General features: G+C 34.9%; 1 protein-coding gene across 1 annotated transcript in view; it reads right to left on the bottom strand.

Annotated features, from left to right (window-relative positions):
* Positions 1-18,591: 18,591 nt before the first annotated feature.
* LOC143019088 (uncharacterized) overlaps positions 18,592-25,270 on the bottom strand; it is a 146,398-nt gene continuing 139,719 nt past the window's right edge. The window contains exons 6-7 of the mRNA XM_076174787.1: positions 24,828-24,851; positions 18,592-19,415 (exon numbers count right to left, since the gene is read on the bottom strand). Of these exons, the coding sequence (XP_076030902.1) occupies positions 19,288-19,415; positions 24,828-24,851 (152 nt within the window). The 3' untranslated portion in view covers positions 18,592-19,287. The remainder of the gene's footprint in view (positions 19,416-24,827; positions 24,852-25,270) is intronic.

The following is a 25,270-nucleotide window of genomic DNA, read 5'->3' as shown; positions in this document are numbered from 1 at the left end:
GGGTTGGGAAATTGTTTATTGTATCTATTTTATCAGTGGTTGTGTGAATCCCTTTTGCATCCACTTTATGGCCTAGGAAGGTGAGTTCCTTCATGAGGAATCTACATTTCTTTAATTGAATCTTTAATCCCGTATGTTTGAGACGTTTGATGACAATCTCTAAAGTGTTAAGGTGGTCTCTTTCTGTGGGACTATATATAATGAGGTCGTCTAAATAGACGAATAATGAGATTCCTATCATGTCACTGAAAATGCGGGTCATCAACCTTTGTTGGGTTGAGGGGGCATTCTTAAGGCCAAAGGGCATACGTTCAAACTGAAAGTGTCCTTTGTCCGTGGAAAATGCAGTTACGGGTTTTGATTCCTCTGTTAGTTCGACCTGCCAGAAGGCTGACTTGAGGTCTATTGTGGAAAAAACAGAGTTCCCGTTGCCAATGCATTGTAGTACATCTTGCATGGCGGGGAGGGGGTGTGGGTCAGATTGAGTTAGGTTGTTTATTTTTCTGAAGTCAACAACAGGGCGTAAGGTTCCGTCTTTCTTAGGGACCAAAAAGAGGGGACTGTTCCATGGGGAGTCTGAATGGGAAATTACGCCTTGGTGTATCATCTCATGTACACTGTCATTGACTTGGGATTTCCTACTGTGGGGTATGCGGTAAGCGGGGGTGTATGAAGGGGGGGTGTTTGGGGGAATTTGGATGTGATGTTTGATTATATCACATTTGCCTAGTGATTCGCCTTCTAAGGCGACAGCTGATCTATTCCTCTGTAGGAGAGCTAATAGCTCGTTATGACTTTCTCCGTCAGCTGATGTCGTGATTTGGTCTGGGGGAATAGGGGGGAGGGGTTGTGTTGGTCTTACTTGGTTGATGTGTTGCGGCAGTGGTTCCTGGATAGGGGAATTATGGAGATGGACTGCGCAGATGTTTGTATTCTTCCTGATTTTACGGTGTTGTTCTGAGGTGTTTGTTAACATAGCTAGTGTATGTTTATTTTCTGATATTGTGTCCCAGGAGGACTCAATGGTTATGTTGTTAATCCTGGACGTGTCTGAGTCGATTATGACGTCCTGATGGTCTATTGCACCGGGTATGTATAGTGGGACTGTTATTGAATGTCTAGGGGGTATGATGACTGTGTTAGACATCAGTGCCTTTGAGGTGACATAAGGGGGTGGTCGGAAGGAATAGTTGTTAGTGGGATTGGGAGTATTAAAGGAAGGTAGACATGAGAGATGTTGTGTGTCTGAGTTGGGTGTCTCAGGAACTGTTGATTCATTATTTACATCTCGGAAGGAGATTTTGTTAGTCTCAAAATCTATCTTAGTTTTCCAAATCTTTAGTGAGTGTAGTCCTATTATACCTTGTTGATCAAGGCTCCATTCATCAGCTATGTGGAAAGTTGTGAAACCTACTTTGTGATTGTTGACTTCAATATTTAAGTCTATGGTGTCGTGTAGAGGAATTGTGCTCCCTTCTATTAAGAGTCCTTCCATATTGGAAAATTGAATTTGGGGTGGGTCATTTAATGCTTCATACAGAGCTCTTGGGATGATGTTCAGGTTTGTTCCTGTATCAACCATCATGTCAACTTTAAGTTGGTCTAAGCTTACTTCTAGGGTGAGGTATTTGTGTTGTGTATGAGATATTCCTATGGTGGTTTGGTGCGTGAGGCTGGTACACGTTCCCCCAATCGTTGTTTAGTATTGGTTGTCGTGTTGGAGGGGGGTGTTTGTCGATGGGTGGTGAATGGGTTGTTAGTTCTCTGATGCGGTTGTTGTTGTGTTTTCTGTAGGTAACACTCTTCGTTGGAGTGAGATGATGTTTGGTGTAGGTTGCAGTATTTGATTGGATGTGTTGGTGTAGATAGGAGTGGGTGTTTAAAGGGGGGTGGAACTTGTTTGTTTTGATTCTGGTGTGAGGTAGTAGTATGCACTGAGCGTGGGTGTTGTTTTTGCTGTGTCCAACACTGGGCATCTGTGTGGGAAATGGTTCCATGAACTGAGCAAGGGATAGGGTGGTGTTGTACCTGCGTGTGTTGCTTTTGCTGTGTCCAACACTGGGCATCGGTGTGGGAAAAGGTTCCATGAACTGAGCAAGGGATAGAGTGGTGTTGTACCTGCGGGTATTGTTTTTGCTGTATGCAGTCTTTCGTGTTGTGACTGTTTGATGAATGGTAGGAGCACCACTTAGAAGGTTGTCCTTGATTGGTGGGAGGGGGGTGCTGTGAGTGAAGGCTATTTAGTCTGGGGAGATGGTTGGGGGTATCTAAGGATACATTGCAAGCATTCATGATATCTAAAATATAGGTATAAGCTAGAGGATTTCTAGTGTCTAGTTCCTTTTTGGAGGCTTCCTTTAAACACTTTGGAGGGAGTTGGGAGAGATAGGAAGCTATTTCAAGGAATGTTAGTAAGTGTTTTGTTGGCATTACATTTTGACCAAATTGATCAGTGTGAGTCCAAGGAGAGTTATTTTCTAGGTCTTCTCTGACCTCTTTCATTCCGTTTGCAACAAAATCCATTATGTTAGTAATGGAATGTGGTGGGACTCTAGTGTTATTGAGGAAGGTGATGAGGAAGGAAATGTTGTTAGGTTGTTTGTTATGAAAGACCTTAAGGAGGTGGCGTTTATATTCCTGATAAGTGATTCCAGATGCAACTAGGGTGTCTAGCATCCTTGCCTTTGAACGGCAAATGTCAGATGGGTTTATTTTCTGACGGCACAAATTTATTTTATCTGTCTCTGAATATTGATTCTTGGAGAAAAACAGGTCACATGCTGTCAAGAAATCTGTAATGGATAGTCCGCTATCTTGGGAAAAGGTTGGGATTTCTGTGAGGGGGGTTATGGTTTGATAATTGTTAATTATTGTTGGTTGAGGTTGTGGGTAAGGATAATATTGTGGGTTTGGAGGAAGGTTAGGTGGTGGTTGGTGGTATGGTGTGGAGTGGGTTTGAACAGGTGGGGTATGGGGGGAAGGAAAGGGGAAGGTTTGGTACTGTTGCTGAATGGGAGGGGGGTTATTATGTGTTGGGATATGGGGGTTGGATGGATTATGGTTTATAGGAGGTTTTGTTTGCATATTTGGTTGGATGGGAGGAATGGGTGGTTGTGATTGTGAGGGGTGAAAGGGGTCTACTTGAGGAAGCTGGTTGAAAAAAGGTAAGACATCGTTCTCATAAAGGGGAGTTATAGGGGTATCTGCATTAGGATTAGTTTTGTCAGGTTTATTTAACTGGTCAGAGGTATTGTCATTGCCAATTAAGTCTTCTGTGTGTATTTCCTCTTTGTCACTGGATATGTCATTTTGGTGTTTTTCTTCTCTAGACTTTGAGAAGACGCTATGTAAACTTTTTAGTTTTGATCTGGTGGCAAAGGCCATGTTGTTAAATCATGTATTAGTTAATAGTTAGTTTTGATTTGTAATCTAAGAAAAAAGGGAGCTGTTAAAATATGAATAATAGGTATATAGTAACTAAGGGTATTATGTTATGCTTAGATATGGGAAGGGGGATATAGTAATGGGATTACAAAAATCATAAAAATATATGTGTATATATAAAATAGTAATAAAATGTGGAATTAATATTATATAATAAGGAGTTAATTATTGTGATATTATTCTTATAATAGAATTAATTATGGTTCATAAAAAAATTTTTTTTTTAGCAGTAAAGTAGGTTACATTGATAAAAATGTATAAGTTCTATGTAAATATTGAATTTTAAACATATAAGAGCTATTTGTTTAAACAAGAATTACTTAACTAGAAGAATGCATATGAATATTATATTATGTAATAATATTAACTGTTGAATTTATATGTATATTTGTAATTGGCAGATTAAAGGGTATTACTTAATGATAATTTTTGAAGAGAAAAAAAAACTTCTAAATGACAATATGCTAATATAAGTGCGAGATTACATAGTTGTTATATGGCTAAGGTGTACGTGCGTTGAGCACGTGGGTATCTAAAGGCGTGTAGGTTACCTTAAGACCGTGCTTGAAGCGATTTGTATTATGACGTGCAGCTGTGATAATTGCTGACGTTGTGGTTCTCGGTGGAACGCGACACTCGGGTGAGTGGTGAGGGTGAGCGGATGAGGTTTGTCCTCAAGCGATGGCTCGTTGATATTCTCGTAAAAAAAAAAGGAAAGCAGTATCAGGGATTCAGAAATGGATAGGTAAGGTAATAGTAGTAATGATACTATTACGTATTTGAAAAGGGTGTTGGTTGGGTTACCTTATTTAGAGGCTGGTAATTATTGTTGAGTCGGCGATAACGTAGGTGTTGTGCATGGTGTGGTTTTGCTGCCACCAGGTGGTGAGAAATTTTCACCACCGCTTCTTTTGGAGGAACACAATTGGTGCAGAGGGGTGCGCAGGATGAGTCCTCGATAGTCTTTTTTTCTGGTAGTTAGTTTGTTTCTTTAGAGACGTGGGCGCGGTCACCGCTTGCCACCAGTAATAATGTATCGTTCACTAGGTACGGGTACTGGTATATGTAGATTCGTATTAAGTTTATACCATTTTATTCAAAGCTTTCAGGTTTTGCAGTTATGGTATATACACTGTCAACTGTTAAATAGAACGATACATTAATATAACTGTTTATCACACCACTTCTTGTTGCACAACACCTGTCATCGTCCCAACTGGTCCTCTCGGCCACGCTACCCTCGTGGTCATTGCCCGGAAGTGACATCTCAGCACTTTATTGTGTTGGGTTTAGTCTTTAGTCTTTACATTAATTTCGAGAAGGTCCGTTGTCTCACATGGGTGGTGCAACTGCATTGATTATGTATTGTTGTCTATTATCATACATGTTAATTATATATCCAGGGGAGGATCGTTAGTATACGTAATTTGTGTTTTGTGTTTGTTTGGTTACTCGGATGTTCATGTGCGTTCGTATGTCTGTTTGGTGGTCGAGTTGTTGTTGCAGACCCGAAGATTGCTGACTTAATTCTTAGTCAGCTAGAAGGGCCTGACATTGAGTGGGTGAGTGAGTGAGGGAGTGAGTGAGGGAGTGTGAGCGAGTGACGTTACTCATCATGTATATGGTGGCGTATACAGTAATGTTTGCCAAGAAATAAAAAAAAAATGTAATATAGCAGTTATGAGCAATTGTCCTATGATTGTTGTTTACCAGGATGTTAGTAAAGCCACGTGTACTTCTTGTAACTATTTTCTCTCCGTTGGATCTTGAACCTCCGGTAGATTCTGGTCCTCCAACAGTAATCCTTTCCATGTCCTTTTGCCCTGTGCTGCTTCCACAACCTCTCAGAATTCCCTCTTCACCATATCTCATTCAGTCTTATATTCTGTATGTCATCTCTTCCTTTTATAATTCTTTATTTGAATTAGCTATGAAGATGTGATTATATGAAAGCGCCCTGCTTTGTTAGTTTTGTAACAAAGTTTTGTTTTGTCAAAGTCCAAACAATTATCAACGTGACTGGTATGTGTCAGGATTCGTACAACTAGGCTAGTCTAGTTTAGGCTATACTAGGTTAGATTAGGTTTTCCTATCCTGTAACTTTTCTTTGGATTTGCCAGAGTTATGAGTGGTTGGTAAACGGATTGATCACGAATATCTCATCATTATCATTTATCATTATTTACTATCTACCTGTTTGTTTACTAACTTTACCTATTTATTTATTCTATTTATTATTCATTTTATTATGATTTTTATTATATATATATGTATATATATACATATATGTATGTGTATATATATATATATATATATATATATATACATATATATATATATGCATCCGACCTAGTTATGGACCAAAAGGTCTCCAGTCGGCATGCTCCTTCTTTGTAATCCTTTTTGTAATATATATATATATATATATATATATATATATATATATATATATAATATATAATATACATACACACGTATATGTATATACATGCATACATATATATATATATATATATGTATATATATATAATATATAATATACATACACACGTATATGTATATACATGCATACATATATATATATATGTATATATATATAATATATAATATACATACACACGTATATGTATATACATGCATACATACATATATATATATATATATATATATATATATATATATATATATATATATTCAGTGCAAAATGTATTTTTTGCACTGAAGATGTAATATACGAAAGCGCTCTGCTTCGTTAGTTTCTTTTTCCAAGTGGTCTACTTTGCATAAGTGAATACACATACCCGCGTTTTTATTAGCATACATATACAAATACATATACATATACATATATATATATATACATATATATATGTGTGTGTGTGTGTGTTCATAACTTGTCTAGATCAAAGTTTTATATTCGATTTGTCGGCTGCAAAGGTCTTGGGTCAAAGAACAAATATAATTCAAACTACCGAGTACTTTGTAGGTTTTATTATCTATACTGTTTTTGCTTCATACTCAGGCTGAAAGACCTCCTCTTTTCTACTAAAAAAGAAAGTAAGAAGAAACTAAATCGCCAAGAGGTGCATGTTTGAGACCACAAGACCATATTGTGCATATTCGTCAGAAAAGAAAAAAATGAAAATAGATAAAGGGATAAATAAAGAAATAAAGAAAGATAAACGAAACAAAAATAGAATAAATAAAATGAAATATAATAAACAAGTATATAAAAAAAAAATGGCGCACAACTTCAGCAACCAAATGCACAAGTCTCAAACTCCCGCCGCAATCTGCAAATCCCGGGACGGGATTCCCGCGGCACCGGGAACGAGATTAACTCCTTCGCCATCGAAAATGGGGGGAGGGTATGGGGGCTGCTACGGGATGAATAATATCGCCTGGCGCCAGACAGAGTAAATAGATAAAGTACCCTCCAGTTCGGAAGCGATGAAGGAATCTCTACAATCTCCTTTGGACTCTTCCTACTCTGGTTGGCGCCGGACGATTTTGTTCATCTTGAGGGGGCACCAATAGACAAGAACTGGGTTTGCGATCTACAGAAGACCACGTTTCGGTCCAGGTTCATTCTCTTAGCTCGATAAAATTGTCTAGTATTAGGCAGAATAACATGCATATATATATATATATATATATTATATATATATATATATATTTATATGTATGTATATATATACAAATACAAGGGAGGTACGATTTCACTCCCACCTCCTCCACACCTCCGATCTCAGCTCCTCATGGACGATGGTTCATCCCTGCATCCGCCAACTGCCCTGGGTTAAACGCAATGCAGCAAGATACAGTACATCCACAGCATGATCAATTCACTTCATCGGCGACCACCCCTCTCTATCTCCCTCATGCAGAAAAAGAGAAGACAGGGACAAATCCCTTCGGGCTGCATCATTCACAAGTAAGCACCCCCCTATCCCCATCCACCATCCCTCCCTTGCATAACAGTATCATCCATACACAATCAATCTCTACACATCCCTATCTCCTATCTTCTCCCTTCCTTACTCAGAAAATATTCCACTCTTGTTCAGCACACCCTTCACACCCTTCTTATCCTCGGTCGTCCCCTCAAGTTCACCTTCTCCACCTCTGCCTTTCACACCTCTTTTACTAATCTTTCATCACTCATTCTTTCCATGTGTCCAAACCATCCCAATAATCTTTCATCAGCCCTATCTGCCATCTTCTTTTCCACTCCCGCTCTCCTCCTCACCTTCTCGTTTCTCACTCTATCCATCCTTGTAACACCAAAAATACTTCTTAGACATTTCATCTCAAACGCATTTAAAATTTTCCTCTCGGCCTCTCTTAAATTCCAAGTCTGTTCAATACAGTACCGTTGGTACAATCACCCCTTCATACAATCTCCCCTTTGTATCCATTCCCAGTTACCTATTTCTCATAACTCTATTTAATCCTCCAAGGCATTTACTCGCTCTTTTCAATCTATAATTTACCTCCACCCCCTTTCCTGCCACATGTGACCCCAAATACCTAAGGCTTTCCACATCTCCCAGCCTCTCTCCTTTTAGACCTATTTTCAATTCACTGCCACCCTCTACCCTTGTACATGTCATCACCGTAATTATACCCACATTTACCTTCAACTTTCTTCTATTGCATACCTTCCCAAACTCAGTCACTAACTCCCTTAATCCTTCCTCTGATCCTGCCACAAGCGCAGTGTCGTCAGCAAACAACAACTGGCTCACCTCCCACTTTTCTCCATTTTCTTTAACCATCTCCAGTCCCCTGCCCATTACCCTCACCTTTACCTCCCACACCACCCCATCCATGTACATATTGAACAGCCATGGCGACATGACACATCCCTGACGCAGTCCCACCTTTATCTCAAACCACTCGCTCTCTCCATTTCTAATCCTAACACAGGCTCTACCATTATCGTAAAAAATCTTGACTGCCCTTACCAGCTTTTTCCCAGTCCCATATATCTGCAAAACCTCCCACAATGCCTTCCTATCTACCCTGTCATAAACCTTTTCCAAATCCATAAAGGCCCCAAAAAATCCTTACCTTTTCCTAAAGTTATCTCACATATCTGCCTTACCACAAAACTCTGATCCACTCAGCCCCTACCTTCCCTAAACCCACACTGTTCCTCACCTAGTACTTCCTCTGTATCTCTCCTAATCCTCTCAGTTAAAATTCTCTCATAAGCCTTCCCAACTACACTCAACACACTGATCCCTCTGAAACTACCACACTCATACTTGTCCCCTTTTCCCTTGTAAAGTGGAACTATACAGGCACTCTTCCAGTCCTCCGGCACTCTACCCTCCCTAAGACATATTGAACAACCTCACTACCCAGTCCACTATCACTGTACCTCCTTTCTTCAGCCACTTTGCATGTCACCCATGAAATCCAGGTGCCTTACCTGTTCTTATGGTTTTTAGAACTCCTTGCACCTCATCTTCTCTTATTTGTCTTCAATTTTTCTCTTCCATCACCGTCATTTTCTTAGCGCTTCCCATTGCTACCACAAACCCCTCCCTATTCTCCTCCACATTCAACAGCTCTCTAAATTACTCCTCCCTTCTTCCCTTTTACCGCCTCCTCATCCTTTAAAATCTGTATATCTGTGCCTTTTACCTTTTCTTCTATACTTGACTCACCTCCTCTTCCTCTCTTGATTTTCTTCCAAAGTTTATTTCTATTGTTTTCAAAATGTTCTGTCATACCCCTCCTCCATTTTACATCTGTTCTTCTTTTTCTCTATTTCATCTTTTGTTTTGCTTTTCTTCTTTTTTTATATCTCATATTTTTCTCACATCTTATTTTGCAACCAGGCCCTAAATGTTCGATTCTTCTCTTCTACTACCCTTTTCACTTCATCCCACCACTCACTACCCTTCCTTTTATTCCCTCCCACCTTTCTTGTTCCACATACCATCTTTGCACACCTTATCACGTCCACCTTGAAACACCTCATTTCTTCTTCCAGACCTACTTCCACTCTATCCTTCTCCTCCTCCTACATTTCTCTCAGCTTCTTGTGCTCCTGTTCCTTTTCCTTCTCATTTAAACAGTTTACTCACATCACCTCTTTACCTTCCATCCTTTTCTTCTTTCTCCACCTATCTTCCACTCTCAACATACCTTCTACCAAAAAATGATCTGATATTTCCCCAATCTCACCCATAAGAAGATGGACATCCAAAACTCTTCCTACTCTTTTCCTAGGTACCTCTACATAGTCCATTAAGGCCTTATCAACCACCCATCCACTACCCTCTTCCATGTGTACTTACGCTTGACTTTCTTCTTAAACACTGTTAGCTATCATCAACTCTATTATATATATATATATATATAAATATATATATATATATATATATATATATATATATATATATATATGAGAAGTAACCAATTACAGAGATTTTGTCAATCTCTCATTGGTTACTGTCAGGCTGATCCTGGGAGGATGAGCGGATCAGTTAGCGTGATCCGTTCATAGACGTCCATCAAGATGATCCGTAGTGGGGTTATATATACTGTTGATTAACGCTTGTCTATCACTCTAAAGAAGACTAGACGAAACGTCAGTAATCTAGTGTTCCTGATCCAACGCGATTTTTCCTACCATCCTTTTCACTTAACTGTCCCACATTCAAATAAGATTTGTATACATTTTGTGTGGGGTGGGAACAGGAGACGATTTTATTTTACTTAAAGGCATACAACGTAAGGAAGTTATTTCAGTTTAGTAAAGAAAAGAAGAAAAAATGAGAATAGAATGAAAAGAATATAAGGACAGTAAAGGAGGAGGAGGAAGAAGTGGAGGAGGAAGAAGTGGAGGAGGAAGAAGTGGAGGAGGAAGAAGTGGAGGAGGAAGAAGTGGAGGAGGAAGAAGAGGAGGAGGAAGAAGTGGAGGAGGAAGAAGAGGAGGAAGAAGAGGAGGAGGAGGAAGAAGAGGAGGAGGAGGAAGAAGAGGAGGAGGAGGAGGAAGAGGAGGAGGAGGAGGAGGAAGAAGAGGAGGAGGAGGAAGAAGAGGAGGAGGAGGAAGAAGAGGAGGAGGAGGAAGAAGAGGAAGAGGAGGAAGAAGAGGAGGAGGAGGAAGAAGAGGAGGAGGAAGAAGAGGAGGAGGAGGAAGAAGAGGAGGAGGAGGAAGAAGAGGAGGAGGAGGAAGAAGAGGAGGAGGAGGAAGAGGAGGAGGAGGAAGAAGAGGAGGAGGAGGAAGAAGAGGAGGAGGAAGAAGAGGAGGAGGAAGAAGAGGAGGAGGAAGAAGAGGAGGAGGAAGAAGAGGAGGAGGAGGAAGAGGAGGAGGAGGAAGAAGAGGAGGAGGAGGAAGAAGAGGAGGAGGAGGAAGAAGAGGAGGAGGAGGAAGAAGAGGAGGAGGAGGAAGAAGAGGAGGAGGAGGAAGAAGAGGAGGAGGAGGAAGAAGAGGAGGAGGAAGAAGAGGAGGAGGAGGAAGAAGAGGAGGAGGAGGAAGAAGAGGAGGAGGAGGAAGAAGAGGAGGAGGAGGAAGAAGAGGAGGAGGAGGAAGAAGAGGAGGAGGAAGAAGAGGAGGAGGAGGAAGAAGAGGAGGAGGAGGAAGAAGAGGAGGAGGAGGAAGAAGAGGAGGAGGAGGAGGTGAAAGAGAAGGAAATGGAAGAGAAGAATTTTGTCGGAAACGTCCAGTGCTTCTGTCGTTGTGGACAATATCGGACCGAAGAGGTCGAGCCATCTGGGTGGTCAAGGAGGAGCTGAAGGAGGAGAGCAGAATGGAGGAAGTTAAAAATAATCAGCATTCATTTTTGAGTGGAAGTTAGTCTTCAATCATAAAGTAATGCTGCGTGACTCTGGTTCGTAAGGGAGCAGGACATGGAGGCAAAGAAGCCGTGGGAGGGAGGAGGAAAATGGAGAAGAAAATGGAGAAAGAGGTAGAAAGGAAGTAGTAAGAAATGGAGGAGGAAGATAGGAAGGAGTAGGGGATAGAGGAGGAGGAGGAGAATAAAATGAAGAAGGAGAAGGGGAAAGAGGAGGAGGAGGTGAAAATGGAAGAATAATTTCTTATGACATTAACCTTTCCCTACTAATTTATGGCCTTCCTATACAATATAAATTATCTTCCTTATTCTCTTGAAGTCAGACTTTCATGAACCAACTGTACCAAGTTCTTTCAGAGAATCGTGGAATATTGCTGGAATGACCTCGTATCAAACCTGAGACTCTACCGTGAGACTCAGTCTAGGCCCTGATGCTGATCCTATTCAGCGTTTTCTCCACAAGAGACATCCCTCGATGGAGGAGGCGAAGAAGGGGACGACCACAGAACTCATGGTTGGGGCAATTTGATCAAACCTGTCGAGAGTTCTTTGGAGTGCGAAGTGTGGGTGGGTACATGGGAGCTTGCCCCGGAGAAAGCGTTGGGACTGGCGGGGGCGTGTGAGTGGTGTAACGCGCTCCCAAACTTGTGCCCCCAATTGATACATACATACATATACCAAGGCTTTTTCCCCCTTACAAGGGAGGTAGCCAAAAAGAAAAAGGCATAAAATCATTCCCACCCATTCCATCCCTGAATACACTCCACACCCCTCCACCCTCCCTCTTATCTTAGCACCTCCTGGATGACGGGTCATCCCTGCACCTTGTCCACTGCCCTGGGTCAGAAGCAGTGTCGCAAGACACAGCACATCCACAGCAAGGCCGCTTCATTAATGATGATAAATTAAAAGTATTTTCTCTTGCGATTAAGGTACGAAAGATGTAGCTAGGCACATCAATTAAATCCAGGGTAATAAAATAGCGACCTAAGATGTATAATAAATCTTTATTTACTTATATAAACAATATAGAGTATGTGTTGTTCATTTGGCTCTTTACATTCAGAACACTTAAGCTCATGCACACACGTGGCGTAAGAACGTGTACATGTGTACTTTTGTGTGTGTGCGTGTATACGTATATCAATTCATTTAACTATATGAAAAAGCGTGATTTTTTTTTGTTTTAGTTCGCGCGTGTTTGTGTGTGTGTGTGTGTGTGTGTGTGTGTGTGTGTGTGTGTGTGTGTGTGCGTATTTTCTTAGTAGCATGTGTGACTTCTTCTTTAAATTGGTGTACATAACTAGCAGGTTTCCACCAGCTCTATGTGTATATACATAATACGACTAGATTAGGGCTTTATAATGAAGACACATACACAAGTCATCATCTTCAATAGCTCTTGTTTATGTTCTTCAGAACTGCCTCTGACGTCATAACATCGTCACCATAGTCAGTGACGTCACAATTTTGTCATCGTCTGTGACGTTATCATATCCACTGACGTCACACTTACGCCATCGTCAATGACGCCAAATATTAAATCGGTTCAATTGGGGAGATATTTCTGAAGAAATTACGTCCTTTTTCCATTTCACTTTTTGCTAACTTTCAACAGAAAACAAAACAACACTCTTCTCATTAATCGATAGTATTTTGTTCATAATCTTTGCTTTTAATGTGCATTTCTTAATTAACAGAATCTCATAAGGCTTCGTCCTTGTTTTTTTCTTTAATTTTCATCCAAACTTGAACGTCTGTAAACACTAAATGCACGTTTGACTACACTCTAGATTGTCTTCTATCATCATAACCTGGCAAGCTGTGGACACAGCTATACACGTTTCTATAGTTATTATTTCATATCAAAGGCACTAGAAACATCTTTATATTATTACAGTTCACTGTAGTATACATCAACACACTCAAAACTTAAAACGTCTTATTATTTTTATTTTTTTGATCATCGTTATTGGAAGGGACAGATAGTTATAGTATATCAGTGCACTTGTACATACATGCGTACTTGTATACAAACATTTATGCATACACAATATATGTGTTTATATATATATATATATGTTTATATATATATATGTGTGTATACATACTTATGCACGTAGAGATATACAATTACATGTAAATTTAACAGTACACATAACTGATACACGTAACGTATATATGTATACACACATCAACATCCACACATATATGTCGTATATGCACACACGCGCATACTCACGCATACACTCGTGCATGCGTAGATATATGGTTATGTATACATATATATATATATATATATATATATATATATATATATATATATATATATTACATATATATACACGCACGTGGTCATACATTAATGTGTATAATCACGTGACATTTGACGTACATGTGCCTAAAGTCGCAAGAGAGAGATCTATTCTACCTTTCTTGAAATACTCGTACATTCAATCCATCCATCGTTCTACTTCCATTTACCATCGTCAATTTCCCACTATTTCTATCCAGTTTCCTAAACCTCGAGTATGATAACAAATCACTTTAAGAGGAACATACGTCCATATTTGAAAAGGTTAACTAAACTAAATATTTTCTCTATTTGGGGTTAAACTTAATTCGAATCAAGTTGACAAACAGGCACCTCCCTCAGTGCACGTGATTGGCGGACGGTAAGGGTGGAGAGGAACGAGGACCAATCACAGCTCTCCCCGCCCCCTGATTCCACCAATCACGATGCATGTGGATGGAAAGTGGGCGGGGCATGGAGAGAGAGCCTTCAGCTTTACTCGGGATTACAGTGTGGTGAGGTGTAAAGCGAGAAGACTCACCTAGTAAGTACTGTATTTAATTCTATAAATTAATTCATTTCCTAAAATATGTTTTATCTGGCTCATAAGCAACAAAGACTTATCGAAAATATTTCTGAAAACAATTTTGAATATTGTTCATCAATAATTGATGAGACCAATATGAAAATAGAACTGCTGGACTTTATAAATGAGATAGTAATTAATGTTTGAATCGTATAAATAAACATTGGATATATTTCTTTTGTATACAGTTTGATCTTTTATCAATTTTTAATCTATTCTCATCTTCATCTCTTCCAAACACACCTAATGATTTAATATGTTCAAGAGAGACACGAATAAAAACAAATCTCACTAACTTGTCACTAAACTCGTAATTGATCTTTCAAACCTGACGCATCATTACCAAAAAAAAAAAAAAAAAAAAAAAAAAAAAAAAAAAAATCACAACTTGTACATATATTTTTTCGCCACACAGTTTTATTCACAGGGAAACCTGATATTCTCGACAAGCACACTGTTCTCGTTGCCGCCAAGCGATTTTATTCAGCTGAAGGAAACTCTTGTGTAAGATTAACTCCTACATACACGATTTATGCCAATTCCCACAAATGAGCGAGATTTTTTCCACAAAATTCCCACAAGGAAATCTGGATTTCCACATTTTTTCCACACAAAAAGAAGGAATTATCATATACACAAATATGGTCATTGCTCACAAAAATAAGGTCATTGCTCACAAAAATAAGGTCATTGCTCACAAAACATCCCATGTGAGCAAATTTCTCACACAAATTTGTGAAAAATTCCCACAAAATGGCATCGGTGATGTACAAACGCAGAATGACGCACTACATCATTTTTATTCTAAATTAACGTCGAATGATTCTTTTCAGATACGTAACAGAACGGGATCTCGATTCTATTCCCCTTCCTCTCCTGAAGAAAATCACGACGTCAACCAGAATAAAAACATGTAAATTGCGTCATTGCTTCTAAGAGGTTCCGACATAGTCGCCCAAACGGTCACCGTGTTCAAAGCTTTTAGTTCAAGTAATGCGGAAACGTCCAATTCTGGATGAACTTTTTTGAAAATACCGAGTACAGTTAATGATGTGAGTGGACTAAACATTATTAATTAGTATTTTGGTGCTGAATATCTATCTTCATATAGTGTCATAGCTTGTGCATATATATATATATATATATATATATATATATATATATATATATATATATATATATATATATATATATATATATATATATATATATATATATATATACGTTGTAACTTATCAAGTTGTACGATAAAAAATTCCGATCCATAGTTTAAGGATTTGAATGCTCTGACATCGGTTTCCCCTCAGCTGAATAAAATCGCCTGGCGATAGCCAGAATAAAACTCGTATTATGACCTTGGCAGTGACTGGGTTGCGATCCAACCTGTGGGATTTGCAACACCTCTATAGCAAGCGTAACTTACAACGCCCTCGTGACGTCACGTGACGTAAGTTACAACCAACGATGACGTCACATGGCCCCTGATGCCTATATATATTTTCCTGTTTTTTCTTTCTTGCTAAGTTCTAGTTTCTGTGCAGCTTTGTTAAGTCTACTCAATGGTTCTTTTTTTTTTTTTTTCCTAATTTTCAGAGCTCAGCTTAAGATTCTTTTTCTCTTGAATCCCTTCGGCTCTGTACTAAACTTCAATTATTTTATTCCAAAAACTCCTGATGATTTTCAATTTGGGGAACGGTGGGCTTGGGGAGAAGGGACCACGGAAGGAAGGGGGTAAGGATCGGTCAAAGCCCTTTTCCACCTGTGGTCCCTCAGTGGGGATAAAAAAAAAATCACCTGACGCTGGACAGAACAAAATCTCAAAGGTGAACCACAATGCTTAAGGGATGCGGGGGAGGTCATGAACCGTTATTTAACCGATTTAACGGTTTTAACGGTTTTTCGTGTATATTTTTTGAATAATTCTATTCACTCATTATGTAACAGTCAACATTGAAATCCTATAACGACTTTATACACATAGTGACTATAGAGTTAGCACCAACAAAACTAATTTACTAGTTAACTATTATAGTTATTCTTCTATTCATCATTACTAGTGTGGGGGTAGCATCACGCTTACTGGTCAAACTTACTAGTTACTATTTGGTGTTTCTAGACACAAACAACTTGGCTAGAATGGTGCAGTTATAACTTAGATGTGTCTATTTCAGTTTGTCATATTTTGGTACTGGACCTGTAAAACTCGAGGACCTGTCTTTATTTTGAAAAAAAAGAAGGAATGAAAGAAGAAAAAAATAGTTCCTGTTTCATTCATTCAGGGTTTTAGGTACTTTATATATTCTATCCTGGCTACCAAAAAAGTATTTTATTTTATCTCTGGAAGTACTGTGCCTTCATGGGTAACAGAAGCTTGGGTAATTACGTTACCGAAAGTATTTCGACTTTGTAGAGCGAAAGTGTATGAGACTGCAAAATAAAACCTAGACAGAGATTAATTTTATCTTTGAATACGATGTGTGTAAGTACAACTGGCAATGTATTTTCATCGACTATACGCGTGTGTTGTGGTCCTCTATTGCTTGAAAATATTAAAAAGTTACATTTTTCATTTGAATTCGAAAGCAGGACAGACTGTGACTATTCCAAACGAATTAATCATAATTTATTTTTTTCATTTGATTCTAGAAACAGACAAGAATGAGACTATTTCTTATAAAAAGAAAGAGTTATTTTCCATTTGAGTTTGACAGTAGACCAGAATGTGACTAATTGTTATAGAAAGAAAAAATTAAATTGAATTCGAAGGCAGGACAGAAAGGTAATGATATTCGACAGAAACCATCTTGTCTCGGAGTCCTGATAATTGGTGTTTGGAGAAGCAACACAGGTCTCCTGCCTTACCTTGGGACTACTTCGGAAGGTTTCTTACGCGGCAGAGGGAAAAAAAAAAAAAAAAAAAAAAAGGAAGAAGAAGAAACATCTTTGGCTGTCTCTCCTGAAATGAAGGTGTTCACTGAGCCGTAAGACCGACTTCAAGAGGACGTTTCGGTTGATAAAAACAAAAAAACGTTTAAACGGTTAAAACCGTTAAAATCCGTTAACCGGGTTAAACGCGGTTTCAGGGTGGGAGAAAGTTATAACTGTTAAGATGGCTGAACACTTGATTTGTTAAACGGTCAAAACCGTTAACATAGTTAATCACTGGTAACTTGAGAAAACGGATGCAAAACGTTTAAAAAACGTTGACTTGTCGAGACGGTTAATACGTTTAAAACGGTTGACCACCAACTAGCTGCATTGTATGGCTTTGGCAAACCTCATGATAAAATCTCCATATTCATTTTGGGAATTATCTTATCTTGATATATGTATTCTAATTTTTGAGTCCAATATTTCGAAGATAGTAATCCTTTTGTCTTCATGTTTTCTTTTGAGATCTTGAAATGGGACAACATCATCGACTTGCAGTTGTGGAAAGCTCACGATCTCAGTTCGAAACGCATCTCAAGACCCAAGACCAAAGACCGGGTCTTCTAGCTGGGTGAGACGAAGAGAAAGTCTACGGACCGTCTTCATAGAATTTCACATGCAACCTGAAGCAGAGAAAAATATACATTAATGCACAAATAATACGTACACATATCTAAGCTATCAATTAATCTTATAGTGACTCAAAAATACCATATGACCTAGCATATAAGGAAATTTGAAAAATATTTTTTGGAGTTACTAAGAGCCTAACCCGTTCGATATAGTGACATACATAGCTAAGCGCCTCCTGCCGTAAGCTCTTCGCAGTTTATTTTAAGTTTGTGAAAACTTTGGAGAAGCAGGGTCCTTGGGGGCTCTAAAGAGATGAAAGACAAACCTCTTTCAGAATTTTCATTCTGCTCCTAGATAAGTCTTACGTTTTTCAGTAATATCAAATAAATATACTGTATTCGTAACCGGACGAAAAAAAAATCTTATCCTTAGTTCGGATAGTTATAAAGAAATAATTTACCTTAGAAAATAATAATGAGCATTTTTTTTTTTGTTATAAATGGCTAGCCTCACGTAGGATTACGGTACGAAAGACAGGACCCCCTGCGAGGCTATTTTCTACTCACCTCTTTAGTTATCGTCGAGTCGGAACTGTCCCGTCATCATCTCGTGGTGCCTGGCCATCGAAACTCCTCCTCTTCTTCCTCCTCCTCTTCTTCCTCCTCTTCTTCCTCCTCTTCCTCCTCCTGCTCCTCTTCTTTTTTTACACGGATTTCTCTCACCCGTGTATTGTCCCTCTCTTTTTTCTTTCTCTTTCTCTTTCCCCCCTCTCTCTCGGGAGTAAAGATATATTTACATAACTGTTTTTCATTGATCTTTCGAATGCACTGTTTGAACTTCATTGGTTCTCTGTTATTCTTTTTTTTCCCAATTTTGATTTTATCCAAAAGTTTGCTTACAGGTGACTTCACGGTGTGAAGTGTTTGTTTTTATTTATTTATTTTTTGGTTCACTTTTATATTTTTTTCACTACTCTCGATGGAGAAGATCTCTCCAAAGTCACATAACACGTTCGCAAATATAGAAGCACTGGTGAGTATAGTTCATAACAATGACAATTACTACTGAAGATGGATTCTTCTTTGACGTCACATTATCATAGACTCGTCCCTCGCACTTGCTTTAACCTAACATATCTTTCAATTACGTCTCGTTTTTTTTCTTAAATATCTAATTCACACTTTTTATTGATCTATTATTTCTCTCTTACTTCCTCCCAACGACACACACGCAGCGGCTGTTCCCACGTTACCAATTCTACCACTCGCAGGATTCCATTCATTCCCTTTATTTCTTATCATCAACTTGATCAACTATCTTCTCTTTTATGTCTTCTCATTCTTCCTTGAACACACAAGAATATAGCCGTTCTAACGCGCTATTACTCTGTTCTAATTTCCTTAGAATATTTATTTTACATTTTCTTCGTATTCTCTCTCTCTCCCTTGACGACAACGGCACGCGACATTTTGGCTGTTCCCATGCATTCACTTCCACCCCAAAAGGTAGGCTTTCTGTTCTTCTTCATTTATAAAAGAAATGGGGCAAATCATCTTCATAATTCTTCTCTTTCGGCCTCCTTCAGCATCCGCCTCTCCAGCTTCCCTCTCTTAACTCTTCTTCTGCCTCCTTTCGTGCCTCCCGCTGCCTCAGAAACCTCCTTCTACCCTCCGCGGGAGGGCAGAAGAGGGAGATAGGAGGCAGGCGATCAAGAGGGAGATTAGGAGAACGCTGGGATGGGCCACAGGGCTCGAACTGTCCGCATTGTCCGCTCGAACTGAAAGGAAAAAATAATCGAACTTAAGAAATAGGTTCTCTTGAAGACAGTAGTTAATAACCAAAGTGTCAAAACCTTAGACGTACGAAACACTGTGAAAAATGAAAATGGAGATGTTCGCATCATGTACATGCCTCTTGAGGCTGTAATTCTCTGTTCCGGTGACCTGGCTGACCAAACACAAGGGGCAAAGGTGAACCCTGTGGCAATGGTTATAGATGCCTCTTGTCTCATCCAGTTGTAAATAGAATTCGTATGATGGGGTTGTACTATACGGGATCTAGCTGTTGTGAATATCTGGTGCGGTTGTAGATGAAGATGTAAACGAATAGCGTTTAGTAAGGTTGTGAACAGCGAAGAAGTTGTAAGTAACCATAGCCACCTGAGGTTGTAGACTACAACCTCATTGTCTGGTTATGAAATGGGTGTAGGGTTGTAGGGTGGCAGGTTGAGTTATGGGACGCTGGTAATTGTAATAAGGTTGTAGGTGATATGGTGAGCAAAGTGAGGTTGTGGATAGAAAGGTGTTGCCCATGTGGTGGGGAGGTTGTAGGAAATGAGGTTGTGGGTTGTGACATTTTGTGGTTTGGGGTGAAGGTTGCAGGTGCTAGGGGAGGTGGCTTTAAAGTATTGCCTGGTGAGGTTGAAGGGTTGAAATTGGAGAATTGGTCATACTGAGGTTGAACGAAAGATTAAGAAACACTAAATAACGAATATATGCATACATAATGTACACACACACACATATATATACACATGTATATATAATTGCGTTCAACCCTACAGTACATAACTTAAGTCAATAATATACAAAAAAAATATATGGTCCGATTAGTAACAATCTGTTTCAAGACATTTTGTTCATTCCATTCAATAACGGATTCTCTAAACCGAAGCATTTAGAAAACGGAGTTGAAATCGCAATCTCATGTACCCATCAGTCCATTTTTATTAAATTAATTTATTAATTTGTCTATTTTTAGGGGGAGGGTGCTTAGTCCTCAAAATTTATCAGGCCCATGAGAAACGCTAAAAAATGTAATAATGATAATGATAATAGTGATGATAGTAATAATGATGATGATGATAATGATAACAATAATAATAATGATATTGCTACTACTACTAATGATCTACTACTACTACTAACAATTACAATAATAACAACAATGATTAATGATAGTAATGGTATATGTATGTAATAATAGTAATGATAATAATAACTAATTAATTATAATTATAATAATTATAACAATACTACTACTAATAATGATACTACTACTACTACTAATGATAATAATAATAATATGATAACGATAATGCTAATAATAATAATATTAAAATATAGAATGATAATAATAATATATAATAATATATAATATAAATATAATAATATATAATAATAATAATATGATAATATAATAAAAATTATATGATAATATATACTAATAATAATATGATGATAATAATAATTAATATTATGATAATATATAATAATGATAATAATAATATGATTATATAATAATAATAATAATATGATATAATATGATAATATATAATAATAATGATAATATGATGATAATATATAATAATAATAATGATAATAATATATAATAATAATAATCATGATAATATATAATAATAATAATAATATGATAATAATAATAATATGATAATTATAATAATAATAATAATATGATTATAATAATAATGATATAATAATAATAATAATAATAATAATAATAATAACATAAATATATAATAATATAATATATAATAATATATATATAATAATGATAATAATATATAATAATAGCAATATATAATAATAATAATTAATATATAATAATAATTATAATAATAATTATAATGATAATTATAATAATAAATAATAATATAAATATAAATAATAATAATGTAAATGATAATAATAATAATATAAATAATAATAATAATAGTAATATAAATAATAATAGTAATATAAATAATAATAATAATATATAATCATAATAATAATAATATAATCATAATAATAATAATATATAATCATAATAATAATAATATATAATCATAATAATAATAATATATAATCATAATAATAATAATATATAATCATAATAATAATAATATATAATTATAATAATAATAATATATAATTATAATAATAATAATATATAATTATAATAATAATAATATATAATTATAATAATAATAATATATAATTATAATAATAATAATATATAATTATAATTATAATAATATATAATTATAATTATAATAATATATAATTATAATAATAATATATAATTATAATTATAATAATAATAACATAATCATAATTATAATTATAATATATAATTATAATTATGATTATAACAATATATAATTATAATTATAATAATAATAATATATAATTATAATATAATAATAATATATAATTATAATTATAATAATAATATATAATTATAATTATAATAATAATAATATATAATTATAATAATAATAATAATATATAATTATAATTATAATAATAATAATAATATACAATTATAATAATAATAATAATATACAATTATAATAATAATAATAATATACAATTATAATAATAATAATAATATACAATTATAATAATAATAATAATATACAATTATAATAATAATAATATACAATTATAATAATAATAGTAATAATATATAATTATAATATATAATTATAATAATAATGATATATAATTATAATAATAATAATAATAATAATAATAATATATAATAATAATAATATATATAATAATATATAATAATATATATGATAATAATAATATAATATATATAATAATAATATATAATTATAATAATAATAATAATATATAATTATAATAATAATAATAATAATAATATATAATTATAATAATAATAATAATAATATATAATTATAATAATAGTAATAATAATATAATTATGATAATAATAACTGATAGTATATAATTATAATAATATATAATAATAATAATTCATAATAATAAATAATAATAATAATAATAATATATAATAATATATAATAATATATAATAATATAATAATAATATATAATAATAATATATAATAATAATAATATAATAATAATTAATATATAATAATATTAATATATAATAATAATAATAATAATATATAATAATAATAATAATAATAATAATATATAATAATAATAATAATATAATATATAATAATAATAATAATAATAATATATATAATAATAATAATAATAATATAATAATAATAATAATAATATATATAATAATAATAATAATAATATAATAATAATAATAATAATATATAATAATTAATAATAATAATAATATATAATAATTAATAATAATAATATATAATAATAATAATAATAATAATAATATATATAATAATAATAATAATAATATATAATAATAATAATATACAATAATAATGATAATATACAATAATAATATATAATAATAATAATATATAATAATAATATATAATAATAATATATAATAATAATAAGATATAGTAATATAATAATAATAATATATAATAATAATAATAATAATAAATTATAATAATAATAATAATAATAATAATATATAATAATAGTAATAATAAATAATAATAGTAATAATAGATAATAATAGTAATAATATATAATAATAGTAATAATATATAATAATAGTAATAATATATGATAATAGTAATAATATATGATAATAGTAATAATATATGATAATAGTAATAATATATGATAATAATAATAATATATAATAATAATAATAATATATAATGATGATAATAATATATAATGATGATAATAATATATAATGATGATAATAATATATGATGATAATAATATATAATGATATATAATATAATAATAATATATAATAATAATAATATATAATAATATAATAATAATAATATATAATAATAATAATAATAATAATAATAATAATAATATATAATGATAATAAATATGTTTTATGCTATCGTACTTTGTATAATAAAACTTTGTTTGGTAGATGTTTATACAAGGTGGTCTGGCAAAAATGTACGTAAGAAGAAAGTACGGAAAAGAAGATGAAAAAAAGAAGTAAAAAGTCTTGACTACGGAGCCTCTCTCTCTCTCTCTCTCTCTCTCTCTCTCTCTCTCTCTCTCTCTCTCTCTCTCTCTCTCTCTCTCTCTCTCTCTCTCTCTCTCTCTCTCTCTCTCTCTCTCTCTCTCTCTCTCCTTTCGTTGTGGTGTCTGTATATTGTGGTTATCAATAATGATGTGTAATGATGAGTGAAATATGATTATGTGAATGACGATGAACACAATGCAGACGTTAGTGATGTCAGTGATGTTTGTGATGCCTTTGTGAATGATGAGACTTTGTGGTGAGCCTGTGCGCGGCGAGAAGCTATCGGAATTGCTGAGTGATGTGGTGATGATAACGATAAAACACAAAACAGCGATGATAACAGCGACGACGATATTGACAGTTATGATGATGATGGTGGAAGCTGTTGTGACGGAGCTGGTGGTGGTAGAGGTGGTGGAGGAGGTGGTGGCAGTAAAGATAGATGAGGTGGTGGTGGTGATGATGATCATGACAATGATGACGATGACAACAACGATGATGATGATGATGATGATGATGATGATGATGATGATGATGATGATGATGATGATGATGATGATGATGATGATGATGATGATGATGATGATTGATGATGATGATGACAATGATGATGGTGATGATGATAATGATGAAGAGAATGATGAAAACGACGATGATGAAGATCACAATGATGAAGATGATAATGATGACGAAGACGACGATGATGACGATAGTGACGACGACGACGATGATGATGATGATGATGATGATGATGATGATGATGATGATGATGACGACGACGACGACGATGATAATGATGACGATGACGACGACGATGACACCCTTGACAATCAAGATGGCAGTGTATCAAGTGACTTTAGCGAGAGCAATAAACACCAACAAAATTACTCCATTTATTATACACGACAAAAAAATCCTTGACTATAGTTGCCAAATAAATAGCTTGTAATTCTCAAATATAACTTAATTGCGTTTCAAAAATTCTCATATTTTCTCCTCACCGTAACGGATTTAGCCAATTTATTTCCAACTCCAACCGTCCAACGGCTAACATAATTCATTCTTGTTCTCTAATAAATCTCTCGTAACTTAAAAAGAACATACTAGTAAATGTGTAAAAACACTTCATTACTTGCAGTCATTTACTCTTAATATTCTGTTTATCGAGAAACTGCAAAAACTATCTCTAAGATATAGAATAGAAAATAAACAAACTTACTCAGTCTAAGGCGAAAGAACATTCGATTAAAAACGAAATTACTCACCAAATCCTTCAGAAGGCTTCATCCCTGCAAAGCAAAAATAAAAAAACACAATCAAAACACAAATCTCCTAAAAAACATTCCATCTAAACTTACAAACAAACGGAATCCTAAGGGATCCAAATCCACAAATAGTTAAAAAAAATCTCACTCCAAGTTTCCAAATCTGTAAACAAACCTATCTGATTTTTTTTTATCAAGGTCCGTGGCATTCCTTAATGATTTTCTTATGGCTAAGAATAGGTGACCTTATTATATCGATTTTTTTTTGTCAAGGTCCGTGGGATTCCTTAATGATTTTCTTGTGGCTAAGAACAGGTGACCTTATTATATGGGATTTTTTTTGTCAAGGTCAGTGGCATTCCTTATTGATTTTCTTGTGGCTAAGAACATGTGACGTTATTATATATATATATATTTTGTCAAGGTCCGTGGCATTCCTTAAT

The sequence above is a fragment of the Oratosquilla oratoria genome, chromosome 36 (assembly GCF_046742065.1).
Source record: "Oratosquilla oratoria isolate Oo_2021 chromosome 36, ASM4674206v1, whole genome shotgun sequence".
Taxonomy (NCBI): Eukaryota; Metazoa; Arthropoda; class Malacostraca; order Stomatopoda; family Squillidae; genus Oratosquilla; species Oratosquilla oratoria.
The sequence above is the reverse complement of the archived record's forward strand: the minus strand, read 5'-3'. Positions and strand labels throughout refer to the sequence as shown.